The sequence below is a fragment of the Gymnodraco acuticeps genome, unplaced genomic scaffold, assembly GCF_902827175.1.
Source record: "Gymnodraco acuticeps unplaced genomic scaffold, fGymAcu1.1, whole genome shotgun sequence".
NCBI classification, from domain to species: Eukaryota; Metazoa; Chordata; class Actinopteri; order Perciformes; family Bathydraconidae; genus Gymnodraco; species Gymnodraco acuticeps.
In genome coordinates, this window is record NW_022992289.1 from 1,063,762 (window position 1) to 1,081,991 (window position 18,230).

Here is an 18,230-nt window from a genome sequence, read left to right on the forward strand (position 1 = left end):
AAGAATCCAGTAATTCAATATAAGAATCTAAAATGGGACATTGGGCGCAGTAAGTACTTTTACTTTTGGTACTTTAACTATTTTTTGATGCCAACACGTCACAGCTTATGCTGCTTTATGCTTCTACTGCACTTTTAGTTACTAGTTAGATATAGATTATTAGATCATTCAAAACATAAATCAATCATTAAATACACTTTGACAGATATTTATGATATCCAGCAGCAGGACATCAAGTTGCTCAAATTAGCTCCACATTTACTAACTGTGATAAAACACATCAATAATCATTATAGTAACACAATGCGATTCTGAAAAGGGCCATTATGCATAAGGAGTACTTTTACTTTTGGTACTTTAAGTATATTTTGATACCAATGCTTTTGAACTTTTACTTGTAACAGAGTATTTTTACCCTGTAGTATTTCTACTTTTGCTTTAGTGGAATATCTGAGTACTTCTTACACCACTGCTACCTTGAGTGTGGAGCCGTGTGCTACGAAAGCCTGAATTTAAAACAAATATTTTACAGCTGAAGAATGTTTTCAAATGTAGAGCAGGTTGTGAGCGAGGCTCCGTTTGTAAATGAGGAAACAGTTCAGAGTGTCAGCGCTCAGAGTTTGATAAGCACTCCCTCTTCTTCCTGCTCTCAGACGCAGCCAGCTCCACTCTGTGTTTCCTGGTTCCTCCCCTTCAGATCCACACTGAGGAGGATGGGTGTAACCAACATGTGGGTAAAGAACAAGAGCTGATAGGCTCATTCACTACACACACACATGTTGTTCAGATCACAGCTCATAGTTTCAGGTTTCAGGAAGTGAAACTCAGACACTCGCTGCCACTGAGAGGTGAAATGGCGCAGAAAGGAGTTCAGCTGGACCGGGAAACCTTCTCTTGTCCGATCTGTCTGGATCTACTGAAGGATCCGGTGGCTACTCCCTGTGGACACAGCTACTGCATGAAGTGTATTAAAGGCTTCTGGGACGGAGAGGATGAGAAGGAGATCCACAGCTGCCCTCAGTGCAGGCAGAGCTTCACACCGAGGCCTGTCCTGCTGAAAAACACCATGTTAGCAGCTTTAGTGGAGGAGCTGAAGAAGACTGGACTCCAAGCTGCTCCTGCTGATCTCTGCTATGCTGGAGCTGAAGATGTGGCCTGTGATGTCTGCACTGGGAGGAAGCTGAGAGCCTGTAAGTCCTGTCTTATGTGTTCTATATCTTACTGTGAGAAACACCTCCAGCCTCATTATGAATCACCTGCCTTTGAGAAACACAAGCTGGTGGAGCCCTCCAAGAAGCTCCAGGAGAACATCTGCTCTCGTCACGACGAGGTGATGAAGCTGTTCTGCCGCACTGATCAGCAGAGTATCTGTTCTCTCTGCTCTGTGGACAAACACAAAGGCCACGACACTGTGTCAGCTGCAGCAGAGAGGACTGAGAGGCAGAGAGAGCTGGATTGGAGTCGACTAAACATCCAGCAGAGAATCCAGGACAGAGAGAAGGAGGTGAAGCTGCTTCAGCAGGAGGTGGAGGCCGTCAACGGCTCTGCTGATAAAGCAGTGGAGGACAGTGAGAAGACGTTCACTGAGCTGATCCGTCTCATGGAGGAGAGAAGCTCTGATGTGAAGCAGCAGGTCAGATCCCAGCAGAAGAGAGAAGTGAGTCGAGTCAGAGAGCTCCAGGAGAAGCTGGAGCAGGAGATCTCTGAGCTGAAGAGGAGAGACGCTGAGCTGAAGCTGCTGCTGTCTCACACAGAGGATCACAACCAGTTTCTGCTCAGCTACCCCTCACTGCCAGCCCTCAGTGAAGCTACACACTCCTCCAGCATCAACATCCGTCCTCTGAGCTACTTTGAGGACATGACGGCGTCCCTGTCAGCAGTCAGAGACAAACTACAGGACGTCCTGAGAGAGGAATGGACAAACGTCTCATCGACTGAAGTGGATGTTTTACTGTCAGCAGCAGAGCCCACCACCAGAGCTGGGTTCTTAGGATATTCACAGGAGATCACTCTGGATCCAAACACAGCATACACAGAGCTGGTATTATCTGAGGGGAGCAGAAAAGCAACACTCATGGGACAACAACAGTCTTATTCTAGTCACCCAGACAGATTCACTGGTTGGCCTCAGGTCCTGAGTAGAGAGAGTCTGACTGGACGTTGTTACTGGGAGGTGGAGTGGAGAGGGAGAAGAGTTCATGTAGCAGTCGCATACAAGAATATCAGCAGAGCAGGGGGTGGGTTTGAATATGGATTTGGATACAATGACAAATCTTGGGCGTTAATTTGTGAACAAAACAGTTATAAATTTATTTACAACAGGATCAAAACTCGCGTCTCAGGTCCTCTGTCCTCCAGAGTAGGAGTGTACCTGGATCACAGAGCAGGTATTCTGTCCTTCTACAGCGTCTCTGAAACCATGACTCTCCTCCACAGAGTCCAGACCACATTCACTCAGCCGCTACATGCTGGAGTTCAGCTTCTTTGTTATGGAACCACAGCTGAGTTTTGTAAACTGAAATAGCCTGAAGTCATTTGAGGAACTCTTCTACTTCTTAAACTCATTGCGTCCATCATTGTTGCTGAGAGCTGAGTGTTCATGTCTTCACTGCACAGAGATCAGCTGTCAATCAAACATTATGGGATGTGCTTTAACATCTTCTCACGAGTTGTTCTGTAGATGTTGGAGTTTCTTTAGGCGGCGCTCCTTCCTGTGTCTGTTTAGCCGTGGAGGCTGTCACTGCTCAGGAGGGTTTCTGTTAACCTCTACTCATATTTCTCTGCATGGAAATGTGAACTTTGCTCTAAATATTTGTTGAACATCGATATTGATGTATTTGTATGTTGTTGTTTCTCTTGTAAAGTATGAGAGAGAGAAAGCACCAGAGCTTCTTTCATTGTAGATCTTTTTATTCTAAATGTCTTTTATTGTTGACTAAGTCTCAATGTGTTGAATGCATAAAGGAAAGTTTGAAGAAGGAGATAAAACACCTTAAAAGCAAAGCTAACAGGTTGAGTTTGTAATAAATTGTGTTTCTATGTTCAAGATGTGAGATGAGTGCCACATTTACATGTCTGTAAAAAATAAAATGTTGGTTTTTTTCTTGTTAATAAAAGAGCTAAGAGGACAAAAGGGGAAATCTCAGTCTTTGTTTGTAATCTTAAAATGAATGATCTCTCCTCTCCAGTGAAGCTGCACTAAGTTGAGTTGAATTTTTAATACATGTAGTTCTTTTTTTACTGCTACGTCCCCAATAAGCTCTAGGACAAAAATGGAGACACAGCAACAAATAACATTGAGAGAGTCGGGGGGAAAGTGAACACAAGCGCATTTATTTACACCAAAGAATGGAGAGGAAGAACCGTCTATGGAAGAGGATTAGGAACATGTGGAGAAATGTGAGATCTGAACAAAAGTGATATTTTTTTTTATGTTTCAAGATTTTAGTCAGAATATTGAGAAACAAGTCAGAATTCAGAATATTTTTAATACATCTTTTTCTTAAGAACATTTATTTTCTGAAAATCTCAGAATTCAGAATAAATATATTTTATTCCTTTTTTTATGAAATTACAGAAATCTGAGATTAAAGTGAGAAACAAATCGCTTTGGTCAGAACATGTTCTTTACTCGTGAAAGTCAGAATTCTGATTAAAAAAAAAATTCTTTTACAAAAGAAATTCAGATTTTCTCAGAAATCTGACTTTTTCTTAAAATATATTTTATTTATTTTCATGAAAACCTTCAGAACTAGTTTTCATAGATCTGAGATTTAAGTAAGAATTTTGATTTATTTCTAAAAAGACAAAATCAGTTTTGGTCAGGTCCAAAAGATAAATCCACATGTGGTCCTAATCCTCTTCTGTATTTCAGAAAAGCAGAAAAGCATTGTTACCAGGATGAGAGAGGATGCTAGATCTGCCTGAAACGGTCTCCTGTTCAGCATCTCCTGCTTTGGCATCTTTAGAGCTTTGCAGAAATGACTTCCTCTGTGATATCTGGAGCAGAGAAATCAGTATTGGGACTGATCAAATCTTTTTTCAGCCAGCGATACCTGTCACGGGGCTTGGTGTGTTTATTTGGTTGGGGCTCGATGTCCACATAATCAGTGACTGGGCGGCCATTGGGTTCAGATAAGAGATAAGATAAGATAGTACTTTATTGATCTCAATTTGGGACATTGTTGTGTTGCAGCAGCATAAAAGACATGGTGTAGGAGCCATTTTATGGGTGTTGTTGGTGTGTCAGTTTATTTAAGTTATATGTATAGTGCAATATTATTTTTGAACACTTGGTGGCGGGGTTTAGCTGCACCGGGTGTATATAAAGAGGTCATAGGTGACAGGAGAGGGGAGGACACAGAAGGAAGAGAGCATACCGATTCCACCAGCCCGGCAGATGCTCATCACAACAACTAAAACTGTACAATTAAACCCTGGTATGTAAACCCTGAATAAACCTCATTATAAACTGCAACAAAGGACCGGAAAGTCATCTGTATGTGTCTGCGTCTGGATCACTCTTCAGCCCTTCTGTGAAGTAATGGCAAACATATATAGGACAACAGGAAATTGCCATTACACAATAACGATGAAAAAATACTAGTAATAAACAAGAAAGTAGAAAATATACATGTTGACTTTACACATTAACAATGACAAAAACAAAATATAAAGCAAGTTATTATATAAACATAAGTATATGAGGCAGGGGCGGACTGGCCATCGGGAATACCGGGAGTTTCCCCGGTGGGCCTGTGCTGTGCATGGGCCGGAGGGCCAAAACAATAAATACATTTTTTTTTTTTTTTTTTTAAATTTTAAATTTTTTTTTTTTGCCTAAATCCTACCGGCCCATATTTGTGAGTATACCGGCCACTCCCTTTTTTTTTTTGCTTAACTAAATCCTACCGGCCCACATTTGTAAGTGCCCACATTTGTAAGCGTTCCGGGCCGGCCACTCCCCATCAGGCCCGTAGCTGCTGTCACTGCGCAGTGAAAGATCAGGAGTGAGTTACTGATGGATAAACAAGCTCCAAAGCGTAAAGGAGGTGCACAAAAACTTAGGGATAAAAAAATGAAAGCACTTGAGGAAGGTTCAGCAAAATAAAAATAAATTACAGACTTTTCGTTTGGTCCTGCAGCTGGTTGTAGTTGTAGTACAACCACCACCGGAGAAGCTGATGTAACGTTAGCCGACACAGCGGCCATTCCCAGTGGCAGTGAGTCCAGCAATGAAACTGACACAGCACAGCGGCATCTAGAGCCCAGTACCAGCAGTGATATGATGGTAAGTTAATGTTATGATTGATGCTGAAAGTGAAAATCCTCATTTGGCTAATGCTAGCTTGCTTTTTAATGTAGCAGATGAGGTAATATTAGCTAGCTAGCCTATTTCTAGCTAGCTAGGCTATTGCCTACAGTACATTGTGTGTTCACAGGGACAGCTAATGCATTAGCTAGCTAGCCTATTGCCTACAGTACATTGTGTGTTCACAGGGACAGGGTAAAATTAACAACATTCACTGACCAAATTCTGGTGAAATATGCAAGCTGCTGGTAGATTTGCTTCACTCATTGACAACGGTAATCTATTTGAACATTATAGCCACTTGACTTGGGCTGGTGAATCAATGAGACTACGATGATTGCTTATACTGTCTTTTGTTTGATTAGCTTAGACGTTAGGTTACCTTATTAATACTACAAATAATAAAGGGTCCATTATTTGTCAACCTGCAACTAAAGTTACTGTCTGGTGGAAATTAGCCTGTTACTGTCTTTAAGACTTTACTTGGTTTACATACATAATAATAACATGGTGGTAACATAATAACGTAACATACTAATCAATACTAATCATTTATGTAGGCTGAAGATGATCCTGCTGCTGACACTGACAGAGTTAGTCAAGGCCAGGATGTCAGTGCCACCCCAGTTGATTATTTCACCAGGCCGATGTCAGGCACATTAGACATATTCTTCCGTTTTCACCCCCAGCAGAAGGCAGACAAGGCTGTAGTGCAGAGGGCTTTTTTTTGCAAAGACGGCACAAACAGGAAATGGCTATCATACAGTGAAGCCAGAGAAGTACTCTTCTGCTCCCTTTGTATGGCTTTTGCTAATCCTAGAGATAGCAACTCCTTCATCACTGGCATGACCAACTTCACACACATACATCAGAGAGTCGAGGAGCATGATCAGAGCCATGCTCACAGAGGTTGCGCTGAGGCATATTTCCTCAGATTCTCAAAAAACACAATTCAGGACCTTCTCATGGGACCTCAGATGTCACGTCACAGAGAGGAAGTCCGCAGGAAGCGTCAAGTGTTGGAGCGCATCATAGATGTGTTGAAGCTCATTGGTCAAAGTGGTTTGAGCTACAGGGGCACGCAGGCGGAGGCATTATATACACAAGATGATGACACCATTGATCATGGTAACTTTTTAGAGATGATTGTTTTGCTGGGAAAATATGATGTGTGTCTCAAGGAACACCTCACTCTCTGTACAGAGAGGGGTTCAGGTGGAGTGGCTGCACCCGTAGGATAGAAAAGGGGGAAGTGACGTCTGACTCAGAGGTCGCACGGCTGTGGAGAAGAACGTTCATTCAGAACCCACATTCTGTTACTGAGTTTAGGCTAGTTAGCGAGCAGGTTTATTGTTCTGGGTGCAGTCACTTTTGCCTCCACTTGCTGTTCAAATAAATGTTGAAAGAAAAAGTAAATCTGTTTACAGTTCTGTTTCATATTGGTGTTGAGAGATGTATCCATAGCTTTAGTCCCTAATTTTGCTCTCCAAATGCACCAGATTGATGCATTTAACTTCAACATTTTAAAACAAATCTTCCCGGGGGAGCTTGCCCCCGGACCCCCCTAGAGGAGGTGAGGTCCACCACCTGCCCACACCCCCTGTCAAATTGTCTCACCCACATTGAGGATGCTTCCTACCCCCATGTTTTATTCCATGCGTCAAGTCAGGCAAATTGGGTCCAAATGTTATTGCATCAATGATCTGTTAACATTAAAATCACTAAATATATGCTGTAACTATTTTGCTTAGGCAACTCAAGGGCTCAGGTAATGTGATGACTATATGAATAATGGTCCAAAATAACATAAAATGCATAGGGTTTTTTGTTAAGTAACATACTTTCGTCGCCGGCCGGCCGATACATGCCGCGCATTAAGTGGGCCTGTCTGTCAATTAATCCCCGGGCCACTTTTTCCCCCCAGTCCGCCCCTGATATGAGGGATGGATTGTTGTTGGTTGTCTTTGTCCACTTGTCCACAGGCATCTTCTTCTGCCTCTTCTTCCCTCATAGCAGTGTCACTGTCCTCTGATTCCATCGCAAAATCACGTTCTCCTTTTTGGATGGCAGCAGTGGTCGTTGGACACCGGGGATCGCCGTTCCCCCACTTTCTTTGAAGCATGATTTTTTTGAATAGTCTAATAAATATAAAATCATTGCCAGTGTTATCAGTTGCAAGTGTGTATTTGTTGTAATAATGACGAAAACACAATACATTTCACAGTAATTATAATAACAAATAAAAACGATTTCCTTAAAAAAGTATCCGTCCAGATTCAATGTTGTTTGCAGAGCCGGCCCGACCCATTAAGCGACATAATGGGCCACTAAGGGCCCCCTTGCAACAAAAAATGGAAATGTAATAATAATCTAAGTACACCGCCGTCGTGATAAGTATGTTTCATTAATTTCAATAATTGTTAATATGCCTAGATTGCCTACTCTCAAAGTCATTATATTATTGAGTCAATAATAAAATACATTAACCGTGCTTTACCTGAACCTCCCCCCCGTATCATAGGGCCACACTGCAGCAGGATCTACACCCAAAAGGCGTTTCTTTGCTGGTTAAATCGTGGAGCCTGCTCATTGTAATAAAGAAAGAACACATCCCTTCTGATGGTAATGTTTGGATCCTCTGGATGTCTGAGGGTTTGCAACATTATGCCTACACGGTATCCAGCAGGCCTTCTCATGTAGAACAGTCCACAGAGCACTAAGAAGTTGAAAACGTCTGGACTTATAAAAACGAGCGAGTACATGATGAAGGAAACAATCAGCAGTGCTGCCCCAATAACTAAGACTAATGTGTGGTTAATGCACAGGCCAACAAATTGCATCAAGGAAAGAGCGACTGCAATCCCGGATTTGGCCACTGAAAATGTTACTGAAGCAGCTCCCATCAGCTCGGGGCCAACGGCAACTATCCTTCGCCTTGCGCCTGAACATATAGATGAAAATCCTTTCAGTACCTTGGGCGCAGCAGCGACTATCCATCTATATGCCACGGAATAAATAGATGAAAAAACATTAGGACTAACACCTACTATTCTGTATACAGTTGTAGATCCTACCAACGGCGTAAAACTACCAGAAATTCTTCTTCGAGCAAAAGGAATAATGACTGCAATCCCTAAAAGAGTAACTCCTCCTATCACATATCTATTTCCAATCATGTATGTGATGTGAGCTCTCAGCTGTTCAAGTAGAGGAAGTCCACCTCCATTTGGGGTCTGAGGGGGCTGAGGCATCCAATGAAGCCTGAGCAACCTGACAGCCTCACTGTGATGAACCTGTTGTGTTCCCTGACCACCCTGGACACAAGGGAGGAAAGTGCTAATGGGAGCATTTCTCCAGACTTGTGTGAAAGGCCAGTTGTTGTGTCTGTGACAACAGCAAGTCCGGGAAACTGGAGCAACCTCCTCCAACGCCTCTCCTGAGCTTTCTCCTCTTCTTAATTCATGATGCTCAGGTATTTGCTGGTTGAACGGGGTGACTGTGGGAGGACGAGGGTCCAGAACATCCTTCACTCCCTTTGTGACAGTGCCCACAACATAACCAAGACAAAGGAACACCATGGCTATCACGGGTTATTTGTCTAAGTTTTGAATATGGAATCAAATTAATTAATTATTGTCTCTCTGGAGGATTTTACCGACCGACTGCAGTGTCTATCTTCAAAAGTGTCTCACTGAACACAAATGTTCTAATAGTAGAAGCAAGTAGATCCCTATGACGTCATCGTTCTTCCATCGCATAGCTGACGTCACGGTCCTATGACGTCAGTGCGTCGCTGCTGGCGTAAACAACTCTACAGCTTTGTGTCAAGACTATAGTTTATTGATTTTAAGAGATGATGCCTCTGAGACCGCTAATCTTCTTGGCGTCCACACAAGTAAAAGGCATGGCATGATTAAATACAAGCATATCATATAACGCTAAAATAGTACATTCTGAAACGTTAGATGTTTATTTTCAAACAATATTCATTATCATTTGAGCATTACATTCTTGGCTTCTTCCAAGAAGGATCAGAAGGCTACCATTGTCATAGTTCATTATGCTTCATCTGTTCGTGTTGTATTTGTTCCTGGTTCACATTATTTACAGAGCTTGGAGCCTGACAGGACAGTCGTGTGATGTATTGCGTGAATGTGGTGATCCCAAACCCATCCAGTCTCAAAGTAAGGCAACAGTTCTATGCATTTCAAAAACAAACTAGTACAGGTGTTGAAGGGTTCTGATGTTTTCTGATTAGAAAAGTGGACGGCTGATGCAAAGTCTGGATCAATGTGAACAAAGCTCGGCCCGGATTAAGTGCTGATAAGGCAAACAACATTTTGTGAGTATAAATAAGCAGATCTATTCCGAGGAACACAACATTAGTACATCTGAATAAGGGACGTTAGGTGTGAAGAGTTCACTTCTTGTATTTTCCCAGGAGTTCTCGGGCAATAATCATCCTCTGGATTTGAGCTGTGCCCTCGTAGATCTGCAAAGGAAATAAAATAACATTTAGAAAAGTTATTCTAACGACCTCAGCCATTAGCAAATAGGTGCACAACATCCAGGGCTTGAAATGTTTTATAAACGACCCAAAATACAATTTAACCCATTCCAAAGTTGAGTGTGTGAACAATAGTTATTTTGAATGGAGGCTTTACCAGAGGTCATTAAAACAAGTTTGTTGTTACACTTCTGCACCTCTTGCAGTATCAACTACATTTACAATAGGGATGGGTACCGAGCCCCGTATTAAAGTGGCCCCGGGGCTGAATTATTAAAGACCGTGGTACCGTTAAGCTCCGACGTTATCGGTACTGGAGACATGTAAAACATATATGTCATATGTATTATTGCTACAAACATTATATTGCAGTTTTAGTTTCGCCAACTCCATTTCTAATACGCAATAAGACTACAAAATGTTTCCATGATTATTTTCGATCTTTCCAATCCAGACGAGAGATCTCTCTCGTGCAATAAGAGTTTAGCATGTAAGGGCGGTAACACAAGCAATTTGTCTAAACATCTTGCAAAAGACATTCAGACATTCAGACGGAGGAATGCACCGGGTTCGACTGTCTCTCTAGTAGCTCTGTAGCCCCATCCACGAGTAACGTTTCCACGTCAGGTATGTATCCTGAATCTTCCTCCAGAAGAACCGTTAGGCCTTTGGCAGCATACCTGTCTGCCATAAGAGTACCGTTAAAGGACCGGATCGATAAAAGTAGTAGTACCGTTAAAACCTTAACGGTACCCATCCCTAATTTACAATGAATAGTCTTCTTTTCTAGATGTCCTTAGGTGCAATCCAGAGTTCCCGTTAGAATATTTTTTCGCCGGTCAACATGTCCGTTAAAGTTTAAATCTTCCGGACAAAATGAGAAAAGTGCCGGTCAAAGAACTTCTTTGTTATTTATTGTGCTTTAAAACAAATTGATATGATTCAATATTAAACTAATTATAGTAGATTAACTACATTATTCAAAAGTGAACAGTAACTTACAATAACACGGGAATAATAAACGAAGCGCTCTCCCTCTCCTGACAGCCCGTCAGTATCATGCAGCTCGCGGATCAGTGAGTGACCCGACAGTAAAACTAAACATATCTATAACTAGTTTAGGTAGATTGAGAGGTAATTAAAATAGCTACGTGTGATATTCTAACCTGAAGAGTGTGTTTTGTCCGCTCACCGCTGCATGTGATCATGCAGAGCTGCGTGTCGACTCGTCAGCAGCAGCTGATCTCTCTCTCTCCCGTCAGATTAGACTCGCGTTTATGTCCATATCGATCAGATCCAGCTAGTTCTAGCTAATGATAGCTACCTGCTTATTAAAAGACACCTAAACAATAAGTGTCGCTATGCAACCGGGTGAGGCCACAAAGTATAGCGCAGCATTATGCATTACCAACAGATCAACGCACAATCAACCCATCCAGGACATCTATTTCTCCACATTAAGTGTTAGACATTAGAATTGACTATTCTTGTCTGTCACATACTCTTCTTGTCTGTCACATACTCTTCTTGTCTGTCACATACTCTTCTTGTCTGTCACATACTCTTCTTGTCTGTCACATACTCTTCTTGTCTGTCACATACTCTTCTTGTCTGTCACATACTCTTCTTGTCTGTCACATACTCTTCTTGTCTGTCACATACTCTTCTTGTCTGTCACATAAGTGGCGCTAATTGCGCAACTGATGCGTTATTGCGCTAAACGGAAATTATTTTTGAACGGACACTTTGACCGGAGAGATTTAGATTTGCCGGTCTTCAGCATATTTGACCGGTCGTAGTCCGGTAATTACCGGCTAACGGGAACTCTGGTGCAATCCCTGAAACATCAGCACCCACCTGGTAGATCTTGGCGTCTCTCATCAGCTTCTCCACGGGGTATTCGCTGTTGAAGCCGTTTCCTCCGAACACCTGCACGGCGTCAGAGGCCACCTGGTTGGCGATGTCTCCGGCGAATGCCTTGGCGATGGAGGCGTAGTACGTGTTCCTGCGGCCCTGGTCCACTTCCCAGGCCGAGCGCTGGTACGCCATCCGGGCCAACTCCACCTTCATGGCCATCTCAGCCAGGATGAAGGACACGGCCTGGTGCTGTTGGACAGGAGGAGACAGAGGGGCCTGTTAGTCCTCTACTCACCTTTTAACACTATACCTGAAACGAAAGCTAAAACAAGCAGCGAAAAATGTAATAAAAAATGATACCCTATAAGAAAATCATTTCAACTGAAACGAAATGATCAGATTCAAAACTAGTAAAAATGAAATTAAAAAAGCTATTTGATTTTTTAGCTTAAATATATTAGTACAGTATAACTTTCTGTGAATTTCAATAACATTGATCCCAAGAAACGGTACAAACAAGACACTCCAGGAGATGGCGCTATGCTTCGTTTATCAAAGTTAATCCCTGCTGTTTTTCATATGCAATCTAGTCTCCTGGAATTCAATGACAGGAGCAAGATGTATTTATTTATTCTTTCAGCACTCTTCAGTAAATTCTGTAATCCATTGAACTACAAATGGGATGTATCAGCGTTATAAGCCTGTGATGGAACGTGTGGTTTTCTGCTGATGAATGAAATGAAGAGAACCAACCTCAGCAATAACTTTTCCGAAGGTCTTCCTCTCCATTGCGTAGTTGGTTGCTTCATCAAGCGCCCTCTGTGCCAGACCTGTGGCTCCTGCTGCCACCTGCAAAGCAATAGTTACATTAGCATCACAGATACATGTCTTCAGTGATAAATAAACATTAGCACGAACCGTTTGGTATCCAATTGTTTGCATGTAGCAATATCATATCAGATATGAGATGTAAAAAGAGACATTTATACATGGTGCTACAAATGTCAAGTTCAGTTACAGTTAGGAGACTTACCGGTGGCCTTGTGTTGTCGAAGGCCCCCATGGCAATTTTGAATCCGGACCCCTCTCCGATCAGGACGTTCTCCTTCGGTATCCTCACATCCTCAAAAGTGATGCCTCTGGTATCGGAGCACCTCTGGCCCATGTTTATCTCCTACAAGCACAAAACAGACGAAAGCCCCGTTATCTTGTGGTGTGCATATCACAGTGAGAAACACCGGGAGGATGGGACCACTCTGACTGGATAGCAGATGTTTTCCTATCAATTCAAATCTAATGTTATTTTATACAAATACACAACATTAGTCTGGAGTTCATAAGGAGCTCACAAGGAGACAAATAATAAGTCTCAAAGCAGAGGGACATTTAGCAAGATTCTGTCTCTAGAAAGAACGTTAAATGTACAGGTGAATTATACACATTTAGGGGATTTTAAACAATAACATTCAAAATAATTCCTTTGGCGTCTTGGGGAGAGGTGACTTTTCCCAGGTAAATTGTAAAAATGGCATCGGTGTATATTCTGCTACTTCCTAAAATGTACTATCACAGCTTTTGGAGCACACATGCAATGTTGCAAAGTACCATTACTACATTTAGCTATGGATAAAACGACATTCCTAGAACAATTGAGCCTCATCTTACCTTCCGTCCTACTATAATTCCAGGAGTGTCAGCCTCCACAATGAAGCCAGTGAAAGCCTTGCTGGTAGGACATTTAGGATCTGGGTTAGACCGGGCCAGGAGGAAGTACCTAGGAGGATAAGAGACGTAGAGAAGTAAAAAAAAAAAAAACTTAGAGCAACATGTGTATGTGTATTTATGAGTTTTATGGATATACGTACATATGCATATCAGTTGACAGGTTATTAGGTACACCTAGCTTAAACTAAAGCAGTCTAATACAAAGTCCTTCAATAAAGCTTCCTTTAACCAAAGTTATCATGTTCAGACTTCGTTGCAACACAAACTAGGAATGTCAGTCAATTAAAAAAATGGTTGTATCTGTGCCTGCCCCACACACACACACACACACACACACACACACACACACACACACACACACACACACACACACACACACACACACACACACACACACACACACACACACACACACACACACACACACACACACACACACACACACACACACACACACACACACACACACACACACACACACACACACACACCACACACACACACACACACACACACACACACACACACACACACACAAACAGTACATACCAGTTTGCTTTCCCGCCATTGGTGATCCACATCTTCTGCCCGTTAACAACGTACTCGTCTCCCACCTTCGTAGCACGGGTCTTGAGGCTGGCCACATCAGAGCCGGCGCCGGGCTCCGTCACACAGTACGCCTGCAGAAAACACCCAGCAGTCAGTTAACCCCGTCAGATCTGAGGCAGGAAAGAGCTATACCTGTTTTCACGTTGTGTTATTTGTGATCTTTGCATTAATACAAATAACACAGTGAATGATTTACATAGGGCAGTGGCTATTCATTTGTTCTGTCATTTACATCCTTGGATGAAGAATTATTTACACATAAACAGACTATTTTTTGAATATGTGTGCCATCAACATCAACAAGCCTGACTACGCCGGTGTTATTTCTCATACTTACACACATGAGAGGCTCCTCCATCATCCTACCCAGGTATTTACTCTTCTGCGCTTCATTGCCGGCTAGAATAACAGGCATTTGCTGTGAGAGAGAAACAGATGATTAAACGTTGGATTTGCAAATCAGTTTTGAAAAATGACCATCGTAGTGGACTATATTTTTGTGATTTGATTTCAAATAAACAGGAAAAACGACTACTTACTCCCAGAGAGTTTGCTTCGATAGCGGTCTGTATGCCTGTGCAGCCATAAGCCAACTCCTCTGTGATGAGGCAGTTGTCAAAGATGGTCAAGCCCATTCCACCTGATTACAAAGGGACACACATAGTAAGGTGTGTCAAGGTGTTTTTACACAGGCATTAATAAACCTTCAATTCATTTTCAATTAGCAACCATTTAAACATACTTAAACTGAGACGCTATTCTTTATTTGTGTGTGGGTATTCAGGCCATCACCTTCAGACTAAATTAATCTGAGACAAGATGTGCCAGGGTATACGTGGCCTACCACACAGGATAATGTTGTGAAAATAAATAACATACCATACTCCTGTGGAATGTGGCCGTTAATTAAACCGAGTTCCCATGCTTTCTTGATGATGGGCACAGGATACTGCAAAACAGGACATTGAAGAGTTATCCAATCTTTTTAGAAAATAACATGATCACCACTCTCAGGGGACATTCACGTTGCACCAGCACAAAACAAATCTTTGAAGGATAAATAATAGACCTCTAACAAGGCAAACGCAAATCGATGTATTCGCCACATGATAAGGATCGGTGCAAATATTTAAAGATTTTAATGCACATAAGCTACAGTGTAGAAATGGCATAAGATAAGGGGTTCTTCCTTAGCCAATAAACTCCATAAACCGACAAACAATCTGAACCGTAAACAAACAACAACATTGAATAAGATTATAATCTATTATTTGCATGTATTATACTCACTTCACCACTCCTGTCATACTCCGCTGCAGCAGGGACGATCTCTTCACGAGCAAACTTCCTCGCCACCTGTTGGAACTCTTTCTGTTGCTCAGACAGCTCTGTGGGTCAAAGCAGCAACACACAAAATCAAAAACTGGTCATGAATGATAGCGTGACAGGTTTTAATCATCTATTCTACTTCCTTCTCACCAAATGAGAAGCCGAGGGATGTGTTGTTAGATGCAGCAGCACTGGCAGCAGCAGCGGAGTTCTGCAGCCGGATCCCCGACCGCACGCTGGCTTTGAGAAACTGTGGATGGAAAGGAGGGGAAATCAGCAACAAACTCCACCTCCACACCTCTAACGTTTTCATGAAGAATTTAGTCGCATATTAGCATTTTCCTCTCTATGTATTTACCATTGGCAAAGAGTACAAGCTACCTTATGAATGTTATATAGTCTCTTTTAAAAAAAAATGATATACTCTACTACTTTTTTTTTACCATGGTTTACTTATCTGCTATGTGTTGTTTTTTAAATTAATAATAAAGTGTGCATACTTAGTTACTTTTCATTTATTCACTTTATCTGCACTATATTTCTGCTGTTGTAATGTACCCCCCCCCCCCCCCCCGCTGTGGGACAAATAAAGGAATTCTGATTCAGAGCTAACTAAGCTACTTGAAAGTATTCACCTCACAAAGTTTGATAGAGATCACTGAAATTAATTTAGTTCTGAAGTGAAGGCATACATAGAATCATTAAAGACTTTTCTAACGTATTGGGTCCAACACTTTTATAAATATGCAGCACAATAAAAACCGATACGCTCATTGCCCAATTGTTTTTCACATCAAGCCATGAGGAAATGACCAACATATGCCCTTGTTTTCATTACAACACAACAGCCCAGATCACAATGTTTCTGGCTATATTGCTGTAAGAAATGTAGGTTTACATGCCAGAATGTTTAGTTTGATTGTAGGACACATACGTAACATTTGATGGAAAGTACCATATCCCTTGACTATATCCTTTTTAAATGTGGTCAATGTATAATGTTTTAATCATGTACTAATATTAAAAAGAAAAGTCCTTGTATGTTAAAGAACTGTCTGAAAGAATCGGATACTGATATCCATTACTTGAGTTTTGTTCAACGACCTTCGCTGTGTTTCAAAGATGACCAGCTAGCTCATCATTTGTGCAGAAAGACTTTGCTCATTATGTTTAGCGTTATCTTATGGTCATTGTTTTGACAATGACGTTGTTTTGTAACGTCTGTTTTAAAATGTATTAGAACTGTTGACGCTGTTAGCTAACGTTAGCCGTTGACGTCGTTTAACTTTCCTCTGATTTAAACATTAGGACAATAAGACAGCAAGCTGTGTGCATCAAATGAACATAACTAAAACTTTTAAAATATGCTGCTGAATTCAAGCTAATTTAAAGACACGTACCTTGTTGAGCAGCATTGTTATGTGTCTTGATAGCACCGACTGCACGTATAACTAGACTCAGACTGAACACCACAACCTTTGTCCCACATATATGACAACCAATCACAGCCGCGGGATTAGTCACGTGTCTTTACCGGAAAATGACTTTTCCCCCAGTTCCTTACCTAACTTTCAACTTTTACACCCATAGGTATGGAAAATGTTTGGTAACATTGTGGTAATGACAGCTTGTATTTGTTCTTTCACGCTTTTTATTGTTACACATGGACACAGTAAAACTAAGACTGCGTGATGTAACCCACCCCGGTATTAGGAGTAGTATCCAGGGGAGATAATTACGTATGTTGTCGTTGACTTTATTTTCCCCTTTACTTATTCAAGAACATATATGATCATATATTTTTTTTGTATACTAAAATTGACATCAGAGGTAGACTTATAAATACAAAAGTACAAAAAAAACACATCAAGTTTTGATTGATTCATACTGTTTTTGATAGTGCTACTATTAAGTTTCGATTCAGCCCATTTCTTTCTTATGTTGAAAGGGGCTATATAACCAAACATGTTGGGGACTAGCAACCCTCTACCCAAGCCACATCCCAACAAACAGTGGGACTCCCACCCAGATAAATACTTTTCCATTGATTTGTCTTGGCATTTCACTAGTGTAGAGCACATAATATCATGAAGTCATTACCCAACAGTCACATATATATACAGGGTTGGGTTGTAACGGAATACATGTAACGGCGTTACGTAATCAGAATACAAAAATTAAGTAACTGTATTCAGCTCGCGTTACATTTGAAAAACGAGTAATCTGATTACAGTTACTTTCGTAAACCTGAAGTGAATACATTTTGGATTACTTGTTGGAATTATTAGTGGAAAGATTTCCTCACAACATGTAATATTCATTACTAAAGGTACAGCCGAATCATCAAAGCCCACAAAACCTATTACCGCCGCAGATGGACCAAAAAAGCGTTTGAAAAAAAATCGCTGGTCCGCTCAGTGAAACAATAACAGCGAAACATGGAGGAACAAAAGTCTGCGTTTAAATCGCGTGTGTGTGGTTAAAACACATCAGCCTGCGGTCGCTCTTTCTTTAGCCTTACTAATGATTATTCCTGAAGGTAAACACAGTGAAGGCGGTGCGTGAAAGGCACTGCGCGCTCCTCTTCTCAGAGGCTGAGTTAACCCTCCCGCTGCCTCCTGGTGCTGCAGAGATTTCATGAAGTGAAGGAGGTTTTCCTTCTATAAAACAGCTGCGGGCAGCAGATACTGTGAGAGTCACGGACATGAATGCATAGATCAAGGCAGACTGGTGCACACACTCTCCTGTTTTGCCAATCCGGTGCTTAAACAAATATAGCTCTACACCCCTGGCCGTAATGTCCTTAAAATGAAGTCCGAGTTTGACATTTTAATTCATGTCCTGCCAACACTGGCAGGACAGAAGGCGACACGCCCGTTCTAAGCCGTGTCC

General features: G+C 41.6%; 2 protein-coding genes across 2 annotated transcripts; one reads left to right on the forward strand and one right to left on the reverse strand.

Moving 5' to 3' along the window:
* Positions 1-778: 778 nt before the first annotated feature.
* On the forward strand, positions 779-3,133 carry LOC117540868 (tripartite motif-containing protein 16-like). Its single transcript, XM_034207779.1, has one exon. The coding sequence runs from the start codon at positions 854-856 to the stop codon at positions 2,522-2,524; it is 1,671 nt and encodes a 556-aa protein (XP_034063670.1). The 5' UTR covers positions 779-853; the 3' UTR covers positions 2,525-3,133.
* Positions 3,134-9,258: 6,125 nt separating this feature from the next.
* acadm (acyl-CoA dehydrogenase medium chain) lies at positions 9,259-16,864 on the reverse strand. Its single transcript, XM_034207695.1, has 12 exons — positions 16,739-16,864; positions 15,489-15,588; positions 15,300-15,397; positions 14,889-14,958; positions 14,549-14,649; positions 14,347-14,427; positions 13,950-14,080; positions 13,341-13,449; positions 12,709-12,849; positions 12,429-12,524; positions 11,676-11,924; positions 9,259-9,803 (listed from the first exon to the last, which is right to left on the reverse strand). The coding sequence occupies exons 1-12, from the start codon at positions 16,751-16,753 to the stop codon at positions 9,732-9,734; spliced, it is 1,263 nt and encodes a 420-aa protein (XP_034063586.1). The 5' UTR covers positions 16,754-16,864; the 3' UTR covers positions 9,259-9,731.
* Between the last annotated feature and the right edge of the window lie 1,366 nt (positions 16,865-18,230).

Bases quoted from the DNA above. Each gene is read 5' to 3' on its own strand.
- acadm (XM_034207695.1), bottom strand. The intron at 15,398-15,488 runs GTGAGAAGGAAG...TTTGACCCACAG, and splicing joins ATCCCTCGGCTTCTCATTTG to AGCTGTCTGAGCAACAGAAA. The intron at 9,804-11,675 runs GTGGGTGCTGAT...TTTCCTTTGCAG, and splicing joins GAGACGCCAAGATCTACCAG to ATCTACGAGGGCACAGCTCA.
- LOC117540868 (XM_034207779.1), top strand. From the start codon at position 854: ATGGCGCAGAAAGGAGTTCAGCTGGACCGGGAAACCTTCTCTTGTCCG.